The sequence below is a fragment of the Anguilla rostrata genome, chromosome 10, assembly GCF_018555375.3.
Source record: "Anguilla rostrata isolate EN2019 chromosome 10, ASM1855537v3, whole genome shotgun sequence".
Taxonomy (NCBI): domain Eukaryota; kingdom Metazoa; phylum Chordata; class Actinopteri; order Anguilliformes; family Anguillidae; genus Anguilla; species Anguilla rostrata.
In genome coordinates this window covers 26,058,458-26,077,736 of record NC_057942.1, presented here as the reverse complement: position 1 = coordinate 26,077,736, position 19,279 = coordinate 26,058,458, and the positions used below count along the sequence as shown (strand labels likewise).

General features: G+C 38.7%; 1 protein-coding gene across 2 annotated transcripts in view; it reads left to right on the top strand.

The window, feature by feature from the left end:
- The first annotated feature begins 828 nt into the window (after positions 1-828).
- rbm19 (RNA binding motif protein 19) overlaps positions 829-19,279 on the top strand; it is a 93,909-nt gene continuing 75,458 nt past the window's right edge. The window contains exons 1-4 of one of the 2 annotated variants that reach the window (XM_064297658.1): positions 829-991; positions 7,102-7,284; positions 7,819-7,932; positions 14,032-14,076. In XM_064297658.1, the coding sequence (XP_064153728.1) occupies positions 956-991; positions 7,102-7,284; positions 7,819-7,932; positions 14,032-14,076 (378 nt within the window). In that variant the 5' untranslated portion in view covers positions 829-955. The remainder of the gene's footprint in view (positions 992-7,101; positions 7,285-7,818; positions 7,933-14,031; positions 14,077-19,279) is intronic. The other variant, XM_064297657.1, reaches the window with a different exon arrangement.

Genomic DNA, 19,279 nt, shown 5'->3' with positions numbered 1-19,279 from the left:
ATTGACAGGTGACAGTAAGGAAAGGATTGCCACCTAGAAAGCTCTATGACTACAGGCTTCTCGCACCCTGTCTCCAGACTATAACTGATTGTAAGCTTGAGCATAGAGGTGCGTTTTTAATCTAGATTTAAATATTGAGACTGTGTCTGACTCCTTTATAAATAATGGAAGCTGGTTCCACAGTAGTGGGGCCCTGTAGGAGAAAGCCCTACCACCTTTTAGGTTATCAGTTACTCATCAAAAACACAGTACAAAAATAAATGATATATATCAACAAAAATGTGTTTTCAACTTACACAAATTCCAAGTTACTCATGCTGAGCTGACTATAAGCCATTTTAAAACTGGATAAATCTAGCCGTAAAAGTATTGATATCAATATGAGGCCAAGTTACAACAATATCGGCCATTTTAGCTCACACAAATTAAACAAGCTCTAGTCTAAAGCAATGCAACCCAATGTTTCCTAAATTATTTAATGTAACTTGGCCCTGTGTTTTTTCATCTTAGCAATTGAAGATAATAATTTGGCATGTTTGTACATTAAAATGTGTTTTCATTAAGATTATCTACACTGCAATGAGCCAGAAAAGGCCTTACAATGTAGAGGATATTGTAAAGATTGAAACCGTTCATTTATGTCATTGAAGGGTGGAAAACACAATAATATGTCGTTAGGGGGTCTTCTAGGAAGGTCATCAAGCAAAATATTTTGTTACATGAACTTTCTAAGCTTGGAAACTGATCTACCTGAAATAATTTTTTTTCTCTGCTAAATCTACTACTCCACACTCCAGTCCAGTCGGTGGCAGTAATGCCCCAATAAGCGGGTTACAAACCGCCATTAAACCGCAGAAGAGGACGATTTCCATGCTTGTATGTTGGCACGTAGTAATCACAGTTTTGTATTTCTCATGGTTTTAACAAGTTAATTAACAAAGGTGCGAGGGGTGAAATGTCTCGATTAATCATCAAGAATCTCCCGAACGGGGTGAGTTTTTTTTTGTCTGCTTACGAATGGGAACTTGAACACAGTGATGAAGTAACGTTAGAGGCTAATGTAAATTAACTACAGCTAGAACGAGCGTGTAGTAGCTTTGATGATAACGTTACTAAACTAACTAGCCGCCAAACCAACTATTTGACTAGTGTTGGGTTATTTTTACTTTGTTTGGCTTCGTGTCGTCCACGGGCTTGCTAGCTGTAATGAAAACGGATGAGCACAATACTACTTGCCAGCCAGTTAGCTGGCTACATAGCATACTCCATGTGCTACGGTTACCTATTTAACTAAATTAGAAGTTTTACACATCTGTTCTAGCTGCAACGTAAAGGCCGATGAAATATTTGTAAATTGTTTTTTCATCGCCCACTTCTTACTGTTATATCGTGCTGTTTCGAAAGTAGTTTTCAGGTTATTAAAAATGCTCAGACATACAAAATTTAATCTGTGTTAGGCTACATCTGTAACCTTCGTAGTCGCTCTCCGTTTAAAACATTTAGTACCAAAATGAAGACGAAGTTAAAGCAATTTTTGGCAATTAATCAATCAAATCAGTCAAATTCCTGATACGACACTAGCACTGTTACCAAAGAGATTCGAATCTCTACTTTGTTTTTTTTTCGAATCTCTACTTTGTTGTTACTACAAAGTTTTGGTACATGACGTGTTTCCGACATTATTTGTAGTGGTGGGCGTTCCAGTTGCTTTCAGGGACGCGAATCCTTTGACTCAGTTCCCTAAACGGATTGGTTCCCCAATTCGTTCACCAGTTCCTTCGTTCCTGACTCTTCCTTTTTTCCCTTTAGCCGCGTTTCCACCAAAATTACCCGGAACTTTCAGTCCCAGGAACTACTTTACCAGGAACTAAAAGGTTCCTTCAGCCAATGGTTGTCTGCGTTTCCACCGGGGTCTAAAGTACCGCGAAGATTAGGCAAATTAGCCCACTGACGTTGTCGTCGGTCCATCTGTCATATGATTTCTTCTGTAACCCCATACTACCACAGAAGTAGCCTACATTATTTTCTAATAACCGGGACAGCCCGGAGGGGTTTATTCCACTTATACAACGGGTTACCAACAATGAGTATATATGGTTACTTTTGTATTGATTGATTTTCATATATCCTCTCAAACACAGTCATTATGTTTTTATGCGAACATTCGCTTTCATGTCTTGACATCCGAAGCGACAGAATGCATTCATGTATATGTATAACTGGCAACAACAGCAGAAAACATGCACACGTTGTAAACAATTTGCTGTTTGATTACTTTCTCGTAGTCAATTCCATATAGGCTAATGGCAAAATGACAAGAATAGAACGAAAACTCGGACTTGCGTGAAAATGTAAATTAGTAGTGGTACAGCCACCGTTTGCTTTCCTTCGAAGTTACTGCTAGCCGAGCAGCGAAGTGTGCCCTCCAGATGCGAACCATGCACCATAAATTAGTCCATAGTCTTCCTGGTCTTTTTGTGGAATTGAAGAATGGCAAAGTAGAATTACGGCAGTCTGAAAAAGCTAAAGGGACGATTACTAGAATTAACCTGTTATTTTACCCGGATAAAAAGTGCGGATGGTGATTTCCAGTTTGCTTGTTCTGTATCACCAATGTTAATTATGCAGAACTACCGCATACCTCACATAACTGTATCAAACGTTTTGAGTCAATTACAACGGGCTAACAAAGAAAATCCGGAAGAAAATATTCAGCAACCGAAATAATCCGTTTGAATGTTTTGGTAGCTACTAATATGCTGTCCCAGCACGAATGCTTAGCATTTTATAAAACGAATACTAAAGCAAGAAAAGAACAGAAGAGCACACGTTATAATTCCAAGACGTTGGCAGGCTATAACCAAAACTAGGCTACTGCGCCGCATAACATACAAGTTTGATTTGAAGTTATTATGAAAAAAATGGGGTTGCGCGCATATTTTAAACATGGCGGGTAGGGCGAAAATAAATAACACAATGCTAGTATCGACCAATCAGAAATTCAGCGCTGCAAGCCCACCCAAAGGTTCCTGTACTTTGGAAAGTACTACCCCGAGCAGGAACTTTTGGGGGTAAAAAAAGCACCCGGAACTAAATTTAGACCCTAGTTCCTGCGGTGGAAACGCATCGAGTTCCTCAAAAGGTTCCTAGTTCCGGGGTATAGTTCCTGCGGTGGAAACGCGGCTTTGTATGTTATGCGGCGCAGTAGCCTACTTTTGGTTATAGCCTATCAACGTCTTGGAATTATAACGTGTGCTCTTCTGTTCTTTTCTTGCTTTAGTATTCGTTTTATAAAATGCTAAGCATTCGTGCTGGGACAGCATATTACGTAGGCTACCAAAACATTCAAACGGATTAATTCGGTTGCTGAATATTTTCTTCCGGATTTTCTTTGTTAGCCCGTTGTAATTGACTCAAAACGTTTGATACAGTTATGTGAGGTATGCGGTAGTTCTGCATAATTAACATTGGTGATACAATACAAGCAAACTGGAAATCACCTTCCGCACTTTTTATCCGGGTAAAATAACAGGTTAATTCTAGTAATCTTCCCTTTAACTTTTTCAGACTGCCGTAATTTTACTGCCATTTTTCAATTCCACGAAAAGACCAGGAAGACTATGGACTCATTTATGGTGCATGGTTCGCATCTGGAGGGCACACTTCGCTGCTCGGCTAGCAGTAACTTCGAAGGAAAGCAAACGGTGGCTGTACCACTACTAATTTACATTTTCACGCAAGTCCGAGTTTTCGTTCTATTCTTGTCATTTTGCGATTAGCCTATATGGAATTGACGACGAGAAAGTAATAAAACAGCAAATTGTTTACAACGTGTGCATGTTTTCTGCTGTTAATAAATGTGTTTGAGAGGATATATGAAAATCAATAAATACAAAAGTAACCATATATAGTCATTGTTGGTAACCCGTTGTATATAAGTGGAATAAACCCCTCCGGGCTGTCCCGGTTATTAGAAAATAATGTAGGCTACTTCGGTGGTAGTATGGGGTTACAGAAGAAATCATATGACAGATGGACCGACGACAACGTCAGTGGGCTAATTTACCTAATCTTCGCGGTACTTTAGACCCCGGTGGAAACGCAGACAACCATTGGCTGAAGGAACCTTTTAGTTCCTGGTAAAGTAGTTCCTGGGACTGAAAGTTCCGGGTAATTTTGGTGGAAACGCGGCTTTTGTTCACTGCCTCCAGTTCGTAGTGTTGCGATGTTCGAAATTCATTAAAATGAATCACTATAGCCGCGTTTCCACCAAAATATTTTGGTAGCCTACGTAATATGCTGTCCCAGCACGAATGCTTAGCATTTTATAAAACGAATACTAAAGCAAGAAAAGAACAGAAGAGCACACGTTATAGCCTAATTCCAAGACGTTGACAGGTTATAACCAAAAGTAGGCTACTGCGCCGCATAACATACAAGTTTGATTTGAAGTTATTATGAAAATAAATTGGTTTGCCGCTGCCGGGGTATAGTTCCTGCGGTGGAAACGCGGCTTATGTTTGAGTCAGTTCATCTAATGAATTGTACTTTCGAGTCACTGAGTCGTTCAATTTATTTTCCCAGACTGCAGTGCGCCTCCTACGTGTTGCTTCGGTTTGGGTCTGCTGTTTTAAAAATAATAATAAATCATTTGCCGAACATGGGGGAGATCAGGGAAATAACTAACGGCTTTCGTGTTTGGCTTAATTCTGAAAATATAACTAGAGAGATGAATCATTTTCAATGCAAACAAACTTGGCTATGTTTACACCACAATGAAATTCGATGTTACGTCACCACGTTGCCTGAAGTTAAAGTTAAATTAAGTAAATACAGATCTCATAAAAACACGTTTTCAACATACAAAAATTCCAAATTACTCACACATACAAAGCACTGTCTATAACGCATTCCTTCAAACTGGCAAAATCTACGCCTGCCATTAAAAGTATTAATATCAAAATGAGGTCAAGTTACTGTACCACAAACAATATAGGCTATCTTGCCTCACAGGAATTAAATAAGCTGTATTCCAGGGCTATTCAACTTCAATAGCAAGTGGGCCAAATAGGAAAATCACTGGGGGTTCGTGGGCCAAACAGAATACTTTGTCAATTAATGGCTACAAATAACTCTTACAGTATAATGTTAATAGATATATTACGATATGGAATAAACTAGTCACGCGCATCCATTTTCTTTCACTTTAATGGTATCATTATAATCAATTCCAGACAGTCGCCAGTCCATACAAAAAAGTAAGAAAGCTATGGTTACGGCTGGCAAAGTAAATAAATACTTGTCAGTCTATTCGCTCTGGAATTGGCGATTTTCACAATCAACTTTACGTTTCTTTGGCTTCGAGAGAGACATTTTGAAGCTTGTTGTTAGCTTAGTGAGTTTCTCTGTGGCCTGCCAGCCCAGAATGCAACGTGAGGCTTGACTGAGCGAATGGCAGGTGTAATCTGGTTGCAGCCAATCACAGCACTGTGCTTTAAAAAGACGTAACCAATACCATATTGGTTCAGATCCTACAGTCTATGGTTCAGATGTCTCAAAGTAGCTCAGAGATATGTACCTTAGTTTTATTTATCATATCACACACATGCCTGCCTGATTTGCAGGCAGCCTCTTGCGGGCCATAGAAAAATTCAAAAGGGCTTTATCTGGCCCACGGGCCGCTAGTTGAATAGGCCTGCTGTATTCCAAAGCAGTGCTACCCAATGTTTCCTCAATTGTTTCAAGTCACTTGGCCCTGTGTTTTTTAATCTTTCCATTTTACAATGTCATTCAAACTCTGTGTCACATCAAAGTGTCAAATACCTCTATTTGCCTCATGCAACACATTTAAATTAATGTACAAAACTGCTGGTGAATACCTATAGGAAGCATATTCCTCCAGAAAACAAATGCTTATACTTACTTGTGAACTTCATTTTACTAAATGTACAAGTTGTTGTATATTTACGACTTAGAATAAATACTGCATGTAAAATACATATTGTACATACGTACATAGAATACTTTATCTCCATGGGGACATTTCCCTCACAGCATGTTACATTCACATTTACGAACAAACATTTATACTAAGAAACATACAAGCATTCACGCAAGGCTGGGCAGCTAAATACATACATACCAAATAGAAATTGGACATACTGACGCAGCCACAGACTGTCTGTTTTGTAAAGCTATGTCATGTTAGACTCAGGAATTTTTTTGTAACTTTGAGCCCATGGTTCTTTATGTTCAGAAAATAAAAAAAGATGAGAACTAAAATATTTCCAGCTATTTCTGTGATGTGCAGTATGCTTATTATCATAGGAAGTGATTACATATGACTCTTTCTTCATTAGGTAGTAGTTTTTTTAAAAATTGCAAATTTTTTCCTCGACTTCCCAAAATTTTACCGCAAAAAATCACATAAAAATTGCATCGCAATTTTTGAGAAAAGCCGCTGCAAAATCAAGCATTTTTGATCGCAGCAGTCACAAAAAAACTTTGTGAAATCCTGGAGGGACTAGGAGACTCTTCTATCAGTAAGAAAAAAATAATAAATCTCATGAAAGTATGGTGAAAAGAAGTTTAAGCCAACCTGTCGGGCAATCGAAACAAAAGTTGATAAACTTTTATTATATTATGTCTTTTAGGGCAAACCGTTCCTTTAACCCTGTGGTGCATAATAAGGGCTGATCCATGTGCCAACTTAATTATTGACAGGCTGCTTCACAAGCACACTCTTCCTATGATGACAACTCGTAGTATGTTATCGTGTAATTATGACTAAATTGCAAATTTAACTCATAACTTGTCTAATTGCTTATGAAGCATTTGAAAGCATGTCAAATTATCATTAGTTAGCTGCAGTTCTCCTGTGCTTACGGGTTTGTGCCCACTGAAGCTGACATCAATTATGCAACACAAGCAAAGCAGGCAAATCTTGCAGTAGGAGGCTTGTGGCTTGTAACACTGCCAAGGATTGTTGTATTTTTGGTCTGCAGCCTTCATCAAATGTTATAGTATTGCTTTTTAAAATTGTTGTGTGTTGACTTCAAAATGCCAGTTCACAGAAATTATATTGGTGTTTTTCATGTGCAGATGAAGGAGGAGAGATTCCGCGGAATGTTCTCTGCATTTGGGACTGTGACAGATTGTGGCCTGAAGTTCACCAAGGATGGAAAGTTTCGCAAGTTTGGCTTTGTGGGTTTTCGAACAGAAGAAGAAGCGGAGAGAGCTATGAAACATTTCAATAAGAGCTTTGTGGACACCTCCAAAGTGACGGTGAGGGAGGTTATACTACTAGCTTTTTTAAAGATTGAAAATGTAAAATAAAATATTGCTTGTTCGTGATACCCTGTATGCTATCCAGTAGGGCTTAGATTTCACATAGATTCTTCAGCATGGTCTGAAAACATACAATTATTAATTTATTGTGTTAAAAGAAACTTTGAGGATAATACCTCTGCATTCATCTGTGTAAAAATGTGCCATGGTTCTATAGTATATTAGTGGAACTTAGTTCCAGGAACTTGAATATTTCATTATATGAAAAAACACTACAACTGAAGAATTAAAAAAAAAAAAAAAAAGATTTATGTCACACTCTTAAATGTTTTTGTTTAATTGACAGAGATACCTGACAGAGTACAAATTCTTGGACAATTAACACTTGATTTCTCCTTGGTGGTTCTTTAAATGAGTTGGATAAGTGCATTTGTACCAGCCCTGTTTTGTTGCATGCCTTAGTACAATAACATACAGGAGCTCATACAGTATGTTTGGTTGTCTTTGATGAGTTTGAACTTTTTGATTCAGGTGGAATGGTGCAAGTCCTTTGGTGACCCCACTAAGGCCAAGGCCTGGAGCAAGCACACCCAACAACCCAAGCCTGACTGCAATCACAAACAGTATCTGGAGGAATCAAAAATGGTATGGGCTTGGAGTACTTCTTTTGAGAGAACAAGTGACATTCTGACTTGATCTGGGTAATATTTTAGGTCACACAAGCTTTCAGAAATCTGCAATTTGAAAATCTAGGCCAAACTGCAATTACGAATAAGTGGTTGATTCAGCATTTGTTTAGCTGTTGAAACTAGATGAAAAAGTTGGAGGGCTATAGCATCTTTGCTTGTGTGACCTTTTGACCATTAGAACCTAATGGGATCCTAATGGGACTGTCATCATCAATGGTACTACGTCATCAAACTGTGCCTTTTTTCCTAGTTCCAAACATCCAGAAAAAAATGCTTAAATTAAGTGTTGAATATTTCAGCCATTGATTGGTGTACAAAAATGGCAGACCACTCAAAATTAAAGCTTATGTAATACAAGCAATCTACTGTGAGCCAAGGTGAATATTATAAAGTTGGAATGGCATGTCTAGCTTAAAAGCTGTAGGAGTAGAACTGCAGAATTTTAGGCAGAAAGAAAATAATATTAAGAAATTTTCAATAGGTGGCTTTCACAATGATAGCAATGTTGTGAAAACCAGTTCCTTGAGTTTTTTACACCACAAACTAAATGGATTTCTGTCACCTTCCTTTTCATCCACAGTGGGCCATCCCCATTTTCTTTTCTTACTGTTTTATCGATTGGCTTGTCCCTGGTTGGACTATTGGCCTCCATTCCATCACATCGACTACTATTGGGTTAAATGCTATGATAAATATATAATTCAATATTGGGAGCTAGCTAAACTCCAACATGCACCAGAGTTGTTTGAAACTTATGACCTGACATACTATACATTTCTGTAGGTTACTTGTAGAATGCCTGGACATACCTTTTGTTACATTTAACTATCAGCTTATTGATCATTGGGATGGCAGGTATCCCGCTAAGTTACAACTACAGCTTGGCGAGGCAGCATGCCCCATACCTATACAGCACAGAGAGTTTGGCACTTTTCAGGGTTCCCTACTCCAATAACCACAGTGACCACAGACTCTCAGCCCTGAAAACATTCATTTCTGTACCTTCTGACCCCATTTCAACAGACAGAATTCACAAACAACTTCACACCTCTGCACAATAAAGCCCCAAACTTAGGGGATTTTGCTGTTTTTCCTTATTCTTCTTTTTCCTGCCACAGATGCCCACAAAGAATATCTCCTCAATGGTCTTTTTTACGTACATCAACCAATAAAAACATCGGATACACACACATTAAATGAACATACACTTGAGGCCAAAAGATTAAATACACGTCGGCTAAAGATATTCAAACTCAGTTTTTCATAACTCTGCACATTTCTTGTTACCATAAATTTCTTTGGGCAAGTCAATTAGGGCATCTACTTTGTTCACATCAGAGGTAATTTTAAAACAATCGATGAGAGACAGATTTATTTCAGCTTTAATTCACTAAATCAAAATTCCTGTGGGTCAGAAGTTTACATACACCAAGTTGACTGTCTCTTTAAACAGACTGGAAGATTCCAGAAATTGATATAATGACTTTTTAGAAGCTTCTGATTGGCCAGTTGTCATAATTAGGAGTTAATTGGCACCTGTGGCTGTATTTAAGGGCCTTCCTTTAGAACCACTGCCTTTTTGCCCTTGATACCATGGTAAAATCCAAGCAACTCAGCCAAGACAAAAAAACAATTGTGGACCTCCACACATCCGGTTCCTCCTTAGGAGCAATTTCCAAACAACTGAAGGTACCACGAGCATCTGTACAAACAATTGTATGTAGATATAAAAATCTTGGGACCACACAGGCACAAATTAACTCCTGGGGCTGAATGAACTTTGGTCCGAAAGGTTCAACTTAATCCCAAGACAACATCAAAGGAACTGATGAAGGAGTTGGAGGCATCAGGTACCAAAGTATTTACATCCACCATTAAGAGAATCCTACATCACCATGGCCTGTAAGGCTGTCGCGCAAGGAAGAAGCCCCGACTCCAAGACTGGCATAAAAATGGCAGAATGAAGCTTGCAGGTGATCACCAGGATGAAGACCTAGCACAGGGGTATTCAATTAAAATTCAAAGAGGTCCAGTCACTCAAATTTACTCCCCAACAAAGGTCCGAACCATCATAATGTCTAACTTGCGCTGTGATTCAGGGGCCTATATTGTTGTGTGACTATCAAATGAAATAAACAAAGTACATTTCAATAACGTTTCATCAATATTTATTGTCAGTTTTCCTTTCCTCATGCAGACACATTGAACAGGAGGAAAAATAGCCTAATCATAAATAAAAGTATCACAATGAGTTTCTCATTTCAAGTAAAGGAAATCAAGACTGAATTTTCTGAATAAAATATCTTTAAAAAGTGCCTCTTATTGAAAAAGTGTTTAATTTGAACAAGAAAATTATAACCCAGCTTTAATGTCCTTTTTTCTCTTTCTTTTTCCCTTTTCTCCTATTTCACCTTTCTTCCTTGTTCAGTGAGAGAAATGAGCTTTTGCTTGTCCTGTTAGTAGTTTGAATCTAGGCTGGAATGGAGGCAGTGCCATTCTCATGCACATATGTAGGTGCTCATTGGTGAGTCTGGAACGATATTTAGTTTTAATGATGTTCATAGTGGAGAAAGCTGACTCAACTGTATGTACTGGTGGACTGATCATACTGGGCTTTGAGTTCGTTTATTTTTTGTACCCTCACCTCTGACTTCTGTGGATACAGAGTGTAGCACAGTGGGTAAGGAACTGGACTTGTAACCGAAAGGTCGCAGGTTCGATTCCCGGGTAGGACACTGCCGTTGTACCCTTGAGCAAGGTACTTAACCGAAATAGCTTCAGTATATATCCAGCTGTATACATGGATACAATGTAAAATGCTATGTAAAAAATTTGTGTAAGTCGCTCTGGATAAGAGCGTCAGCTAAATGCCTGTAATGTAAATGTAATGTAATACGTTTGCTCAAAAGAGCTGTGCTTTGCTTCATAATGGCGTTTCAAATTGCCGCTTTTTATAGGCTAATTGCCACTCTCGGAACATATGAGGCAGACTGGTTTGGCACTCGCTGCGGGAACAATGAAGGTGTATTGATCTGTCCATTCATCCTTCAACGCTCGATTTTCTTGGTCAACTTTTCTCATTTTTGAGCACGCCATTCTGTCATCTCTCTGCTCGCTCCTGCTTTTGTTTCTCTCTCTGACTATCTAGTGAGGCTTTCGAAAATAAGTGTCTCCTTCAACACACAGTAAACAATTACTTTGATTGGCTGAGTTGCATGAAGTGATTTAAATAACGCATGTGATTGGTCTGAGGCATCCCAGCTTCGCCAAGCCAGCGCCATACAAGCTGGACAAGCTGCGCCCATTAAAAAACGCTCAATATTATTAATTCATTTCTCAATTTATCAGAAATGTCTCGCGGTCCGGATAGAAGCATCACTTGGTCCGGACCCGGACCATGGTCCGTTAATTAGTGAAGCCTGACCTAGCATTTTGGAGGAGTGTTCTCTGGTCAGATGAAACAACAGTTGAACTGTTTGGCCATAATGATCAGCGCTATGTATGGAGGAAAAAGGGTGAGGACTGAGAACACCATCTGAGAACACCATCCCAACTGTGAAGCATGGGGGTGGCAGCATCATGTAGGGTGGTTTTGCTGGAAAAGTGACTGGTGCACTTCAGAAAATAGACGGCATCATGAGGAAGGAGGATTATCTGGAAATACTGAAGCAGCACTTCAAGACATCAGCTAGAAAGTTAAAACTTAGTTGCAACCCGGGTCTTCCAGCTGGACAATGATCTTAAGCATACCTCCAAAGTTTCAGCAAAATGGTTTAAAGACAACACAGTGAAAGTATTGGAGTGGCCATCACAAAGCCCTGACCTGAATCCCATAGAAAATTTGTGGATTGAAATGAAGAAGCATGTCCGAGCAAGGAGGCCCACAAATCTGACCGAGTTACACCAGTTCTGTCAGGAGGAATGGGCAAAAAATCTGGCAAGGTATTGTGAGAAGCTTGTGGAAGGCTGCCCTAAGCGTTTGATTCAAGTTATGCAATTAAAAGGCAATGCCACCAAATACTAACAAAGTGTATGCAAACTTTTGATCTATTGAAAATCTGATATAGTACATAAAAGCTGATCAATAAATGTCTCTTGGCTATTATTTTGAAATGACCTCTTATGGAAATAAAGCAGATACCCTAATAGACAGGAAATGTATGGTAACATGAAATGTGTGGAGTTAGGGGTGCAGTTTTTTTTGAAGATTGCTAAATGCAGTTTTCAATCTGGTATGCCAATTTGTAATTGAAAACTTGGTTTTATAAATGTATGATCCTTCATGATGTTGTTAAATTACCACTATTTTCAGTAATTGGTTATTTTTAATCAGCTTGGTGGCTAGCTTGCTTCACAAGCACAAAATGCCATTGTCTTGGTTTTCTCTGTGTGTCTTATTGGCTGAAATTGAATCACGTGGTATTTCTGTGTCCTATTGGCTGAAATAGAATGGCATGCCCTAAGTCTTCACATGGATCAACAGCCTGCATTCATTGCATTTTATTTATATTCCCCATTTTTCATTCCCCAAACTTTTTTCATCCATCCATTCATTATCTATACCCGCTTATCCTGGGCAGGGTCGTGGGGGGTGCTGGAGCCTATCCCAGCGTGCATTGGGCAAGAGGCAGTATTACGCTCAGGCCGCCAGTCTATCACAGGCACACGCACTATTCACCCATCGTTCCCTCACACACTCATACCTGCGGGCCATTTAGAGCCACCAATTCACCTATCTACATGTCTTTGGACTGTGGGAGGAAACAGAAGTACCCGGAGAAAACCCACACGGACACGAGCAGATCATGCAAACTCCACGCAGAAAGGCCCAGGCCAGATTTGAACCCAAGACCTTCTTGCTTTGAGGCGACAGTGCTCCCCACTGCACCACCGTGCCACCCTAAAACTTTTCAAAAAACCTATTATACTTATACTTACTTCTTAACTTAATATTTTGGAATTTCAAAAAGCTTTGAAAAAACTCTGAACCAAGCTGAATTTTATGAAGTTGAAATGTCTTTCTTAAAAGCTGTAGAAGAAGTATGCAGGAACTTAGCCAGAAAGAACATAAGAATAAATATGTAAGAGAAATACATCAATAATGCATCAAGTATGCAAACAGTTGAAGGCATTTTCAATAACATCAGTATATGTCAATACAAATGCAGGAAAACTTGACAAAGAAATTGCTCAATTGAAATGAGATTTTTAACTGGTAGTTTTAATTTAACCTTTTTATTTTTAGTTAAAGACTGGTACCTTGTGTTTTAAATACAAGGTCTAACATGCATTCATAATATTACAGTAAACATTTACTAAACTTACTGGCTTGCTTGCTTTAAATGTGAATTTATAAACTAGTTAGGTGGCTGCCATAATACTTTAAAGGTTGGCAAGACAATTGAATGATTTGGTGAAGGCAGCACGCATGCTGAGTTCAGTGTAAGAGTAACACAATAGTAGTGATGTTGGAATTTGTTTGCTTGTCAAATATTCTGTAAAAATGTAGCTGGCTAACGTGTTCTGCGATTGATTGGAAACCTGTCCAGGGTGTATTCCTGCCTCTAGCCCAATGCAGGCTGGGGTAGGCTCCAGCACCCTCCGTGACCCTGATCAGTGGGTATAGATAATGGATGGATGAATGGACTAACTTATGATGCCTCCATTAGAGTACAAATTAGTGCTTGCCCTGACTGTGCTCAAATGTTCAGCATTTCACCGGATTGCATGCACTTGTTACTGGCTATGCCAAACATCGTGCTGCTTGGTCGCAGCTTGTCAATCGACACTGTTGCTTATATTGGCAGTGGTTGGAGATACCATGCTTGTGTGCTTTCTGTATTTAGAATAAGGTAATTGAAACCACATCAATCTGTTTCACTGATGATTGTATACTCGAAGTATTTTTTTTCTTCTGACAGAATCTTGTATTTATTGGGACCTATGACAATGTTGTCATTTTATAAAAGCAGAGAATGCCATGACTTAGTGGGCACTTCACCTTATGTCACCTTGTTTACTGATTTCACTTACATTTTCATCTTTGGTTTCTCAGGACAAGAAGAATAAAAAGAAAGATGTTCCAGCTCTTCTTGGACAGGTGATTTTTATAATTGAGAATCTTGACATACTTTTGACTCTAATATCTAGACATCTGTTACTAAGGATGGGGAGAACTATATGTAGAACTAATTAAACAAATGTTTGTATTATTGTCAGGCATTTCATTATGTGCAAGGGAAAAATATCCCTTAAGTCACAAATTCTCTGCACGTGGTTCTGTTTTGTTAGAAATCCAATATAGTTTTATCCCTCCTGTAATGTCTTGTATAATTCTGTCATGCTTGACAAACCCAGTCTTCTAATTTACCATAATACAATTGCCTTAAAACATTTTCCAAACATCTTGCAAACAAGGACATTGGAACATTTGGAGCTGGCATTGGAAACACAGAAATGACAGGTAACAGAAAACTTTCAGGATGAAGTTTTAGAGATCAGACTATTGTAATGACACTCCAAATTGTTCGCTTGATTGAGGACCCACGTGGGTATAGACAGTTGATTTTGAAAGGTAATGGAAAAATGCAGAGAGCATGAACCGCAGTACTTATACATGTACTAGTAAACAGGAGTGGAATTCCCTGTCGAAACACACTCGGTAGCTCACAGTGGGAGGCAACTTCAGGTATGACGGAAGCTCCCAATGCCACAAAATCTGTCTCCGGACAGGACAATCACAAAGTGATTAGGGAGGTGTAGGATATGTAGTGTTTAGATTATGGCCTTAGAGAGGGAAACAGCGAATAAGAATGTGGCCTGGCTTCCCCGTCACAAGCATCAAAGCAAATGTGATTGGGGCAATTTAAAATCCACTGATACCCTAATCTAGGCAGACAATTTATGGGTCTCACCTCCTCAGGAGAGACAAACCAGAAGACACAGGACACCATATCAGGGGTCAGAGACCCTACATATCTACATGCCTAACATTTCCCTTTCCCATGTCCTCTTTAAGTTCGAATGCAATCTTTAGGTAGGCCAGTCCTTGTCATAAATTAGTCTGCCCTTCTCTCCTACACCTTGGCTGTTTCTCAATATGCATTCTTGTCTGTACTTGTGTTCTTGTGTCCTTGTGAAACGTAATCTTTTGCGGCCCAAGTACTGTTCCAATACTCAAGTTCGCATTTCGCCAAGAACGGTTAAAATTCCCGGAAGTGTTCTTCACACGCCCATTTTACCGAGGATGCATCAGTTGGTAACTTGTATGAGCTTCACAACACAAATATCCCAGCATTCATTGCGCGATGGCAGACGAGACCACTGAACGGTCACAATTTTTTTTTGTTTTCTCATCTCACTAATAAATGTTACGAAAATCCTTCTAAGAATGAAAATGATGCGAGAAATATATGTTATAATAACTGAATTTCAGCTCATTTTAACCATATACAGTCTAACATAAACATTTCATTCGGCTCTAATTCAGTTTAATCTGTTACCTTAGAGACCAACTCATAGCCAGAGGATAGTAGCCTATTACGTGTTAGCCGAGCCGAATTAAACTTTTATAGTTTTCATTTCACTAATAAATGTGACTAAAATCTTCCACAAACAAAAACGAGGCGAGAAATAGGTGTTAAAAATAGCTGCATTTTAACTCCTTTTAAATACAGCTTCTGTGGATAAGAATCGGCTTGTAGCTAGCCTCTGTTGTAGGGGGTGCATCAACAGAGGCAAGGGGAGTTGTGTGCTGTAGCAAACGCTGACTTGAAGTTGTTAGCTGGTACTGAGCAATTTTAAATGATCGGAATGGCTTGGCTAACTTGTTGACGCTTGGTTGGCTACTTCGGTTTATCCAAGTCTGCCCTCGTTGCTGAAAGTGCTAGGTAGATTTTTGTCGGTATAGAAAGCAATTGTGAATTAAGCAACCGACGTATTAACTAGCTAGAGAACAGAGGATAACGTTTTGTTCACTTTAATATTTTAAGTAGCCTACAATTAACGCTAGTTTACAATTTGAATAAAACTATACCCCAAACCAATTTAAAGCAGCCTTTGAAAGAAACTAGAATACACCGAGGACGGTGACTGTCGGCGTAACCACATGTCACAAGCATGCATGGTATCTCAAATACATAGGTTCTCTGTCCTTGTGAGCTTGCCAAGTTCATTCTTCCAAGAACGACTCGCAAGAACGTTCTCCCCAAGAACACAAGTCTGTTCTTTGCATTCTTGGTATTAAGAAACACCCCATAACTCGGCATCACCCAATCAGGGCAAACATCCTCGAGTCATGCTAGGTAAGATATTTAAGATAGCCACAGGAAAAAGTTGTTGTGTTGCTGTTGGTTTTGGAGCCTTGAAGCAGAAGAGTTTTTTCTCTTCATTTTGGTGGTGCTTCCTCGGTTGTGTGTGTTTTTAGCTGTTATTCTTTTCATTCTGTGGTGCTTAAATGGGAAGTGGGTGATACTTCGGCAAGGTCTGGCTTAACAGTTTTTCCTCTATTTCCTGGTATTATCAATTGTTTAATATTTTGTGTAATGTCTTCTGTTTTGTAATTTAGAAGTAGTGAGCCTGCATTCAATAAGGATTGATGATTTCAACGCATTAATCTAATTGACTGCTTTGTAGTAAATTCAATTGTTTAATCTTAAAACCTGATATAGGCTAGAGCTTGTTTTCACTTGTTGGTTGATTCTACCAGTTTTCTGTAGACTAACCTATTAATGAATTTTGTGATTTAATTGATAATTCAAATTTTAAACATAATTTTTAAATGAAATGAAATCAAAAATATTTTACATGTAGGTTAAGTGAGGTTCTGGAACGCAATATCGCTTGTGTTCAGTATTCAGAGTGCTGAATATCTTAACAAGGGCATTGACTGTTGGAACCGCTGGATTCAGAAAATAAACACATTCTTATTTAATCCTTCCCTTCCATTATAACATTGTGCATCACCTGTAGATGACATTAGTGCTTTCTTCCTTGTGAAGATTACAGTTCTTCTGCACACTGGTGGGAACCCACTTAACTGTTCATAGCACACTCTGTCAAAGTAAGCAGTTCCAAATGTGAAACTGTCTCCGGTCTGTGCTGTATATACTTTGTCAAGAAGCAGATTTTTTGGATTAAGCCAGGCAGTTAGCCCACTCTTTTTGTGAGGGGCCACATGAGACATTCTGAATGCTGAACAAATTCTATCGTTTTAACCCCTAAAACCCCTCTTAAAATGTAGGGCTTTTTGTAAGAATCCCCCCATGTTTTAAAGGGAACCCTGTCTGTTAATAATTGTAGGCCTTAATATGGTGTAAATGCCTTTAATTATATAAATATGTCATAAAAACCACATGAAAGATTTTAGTTACTCTGAGTAATGACGTCAAATTGTTGCGCGGGTCTTGGTCCATTGCTCTTGCCTATTGAGCGGCATTGAAAATGTGTTCTGTTCAGCCTTTTCAATTTGAGACAGAGTGGGACATAAATCTGCAGGAAAGCACCGAAGACAGCCCTCATCCAGTAAATTAAAACAATGATCGGAGACCCAGAGGAGATGACAGTAGGGCGGTGTCTATACAGCAACTGCTTACTTATGCCAACAGAGAAAGAAAAGTTGTCTCTTGTAATGAACTTTGCTTTCTAGCAGCAGCCGTTCAAAGTCACTTGACCATATGAATCAAACTATTGTTTTTGGTGAAACTGAAATGTGTATATCCAGGGGTTAAATTGGAATTTGGGAGGTGGGTGGACCCTGAGATCCGGTGGGAGGTGGGTGAAAAAAGGTACAAACCAATGAATGTCTCAGCTCAAAATAGTTGTATCTTTAATGTATTGTGCACGTAATTGTAATTAAGGAAAACTATGTTTAAAAAAGAATATACTATTGATGCAAGCTTTTACATAAAATATTTCAAGTTTATTAAGTGTCATTAATGCTGAGAATTTTTTAACCCACGAAAATAATCGGTCATCCTCCTCTTTTGTCCTCCCTTTCTTCCTCCATTATCCATCTTTCTTAAACTGTCGAATTGAAACAAAATAAAACCAGCGGTGACTGGTGAGCTGAAAATTGGTGATGCGCAAAACTTTCCTTTAAACTAATCATTGATCTCAAACTGTTTTAATTAATTTTCAGTGATTAACGAGCATACAAACGATCTGACTAAGCGATTGGAAAGGGACACACAGCTTCTTCGCATTGTGTTAGGGAGATTAAATGTGATTTATAAAAATCTGTTTTAATCACTAAGCAGTGGTGGAATCTTCCCCGATTTTCTTTAAGTATCAATGCAATTAATCTACAAAATAGGCTACTCAATAGCAATACTATAATATATAGCCAGCTCTCCTCAAATAGGCAGTTTTAGCGAGTAGCCTAGGCCTTATAGCCTACATTTATTTTCATTTGCAGTATGAAATTGTGCACATTTTTAATTAACATTATTTGTGGATACATGCACTTCTTTCACCGCACTCAAATTCATGGCAAATATCTGCAATGCGTAGATTGTAAACAAAACTGAAGTGCAGGTTTTGTTTTTGCTAGTTATTCTGAAAGCTAACACGGTAGATAACAGGTGTATCTTGTTTGTTAATTGTAGACTACTTGGTGATTAAAACGGATTTTTAACGGATAAATAGAATTTATGATTTAATCCCCCTAACAGGGTATGAAGGCTACTTGCCATTTGATTAGTCCGATCGTTGGCACGCTTGATGATAAAGGAAAAATTACTAATGAAAACAGGTTGAGATCAATGATTAGTTTAAAGGAAAGTTTTGCGCCCCACCAATTTTCAGCTCACCATTCGCCGCTGAATAAAACGTTATGTATGTGGGAAATATTCAATCCTAGCTTAGCTGCTGACCAACCTGCTGATTTTGCTCAAGCAATCAAAGTTGCCCTTAATGATAGCCGGCGTTCGTGGGGGTTGTTTATTCATCTCTCTTTAAAATGTTGCATAGATGAAATTATGTTAATGAAATTACCTACCGCGTCCGCTTCCAAACAATCAAGACAATCAATGATTATTTTTCTTTCTGTGCCTGTCTATATAAACGACTGTTCCTCCTGGGTTTTTTTTCTTCGGATTTGTGATTGGTTGAGCGAGTAACTGGCTAGAGGGACTGGAGCATACGAAAAATGGACTGGATTGTCATAATTATTTGTAAAACTGCTGGTAAAAATTATTATTTATTTACCAAAGGTGGGTGGATGCTGTCCACCCCCAATTTAACTGTGTATATCATACCCATTAATTTAAAGGATGTAATGTTATTATTGATCCGTGTGACGAATA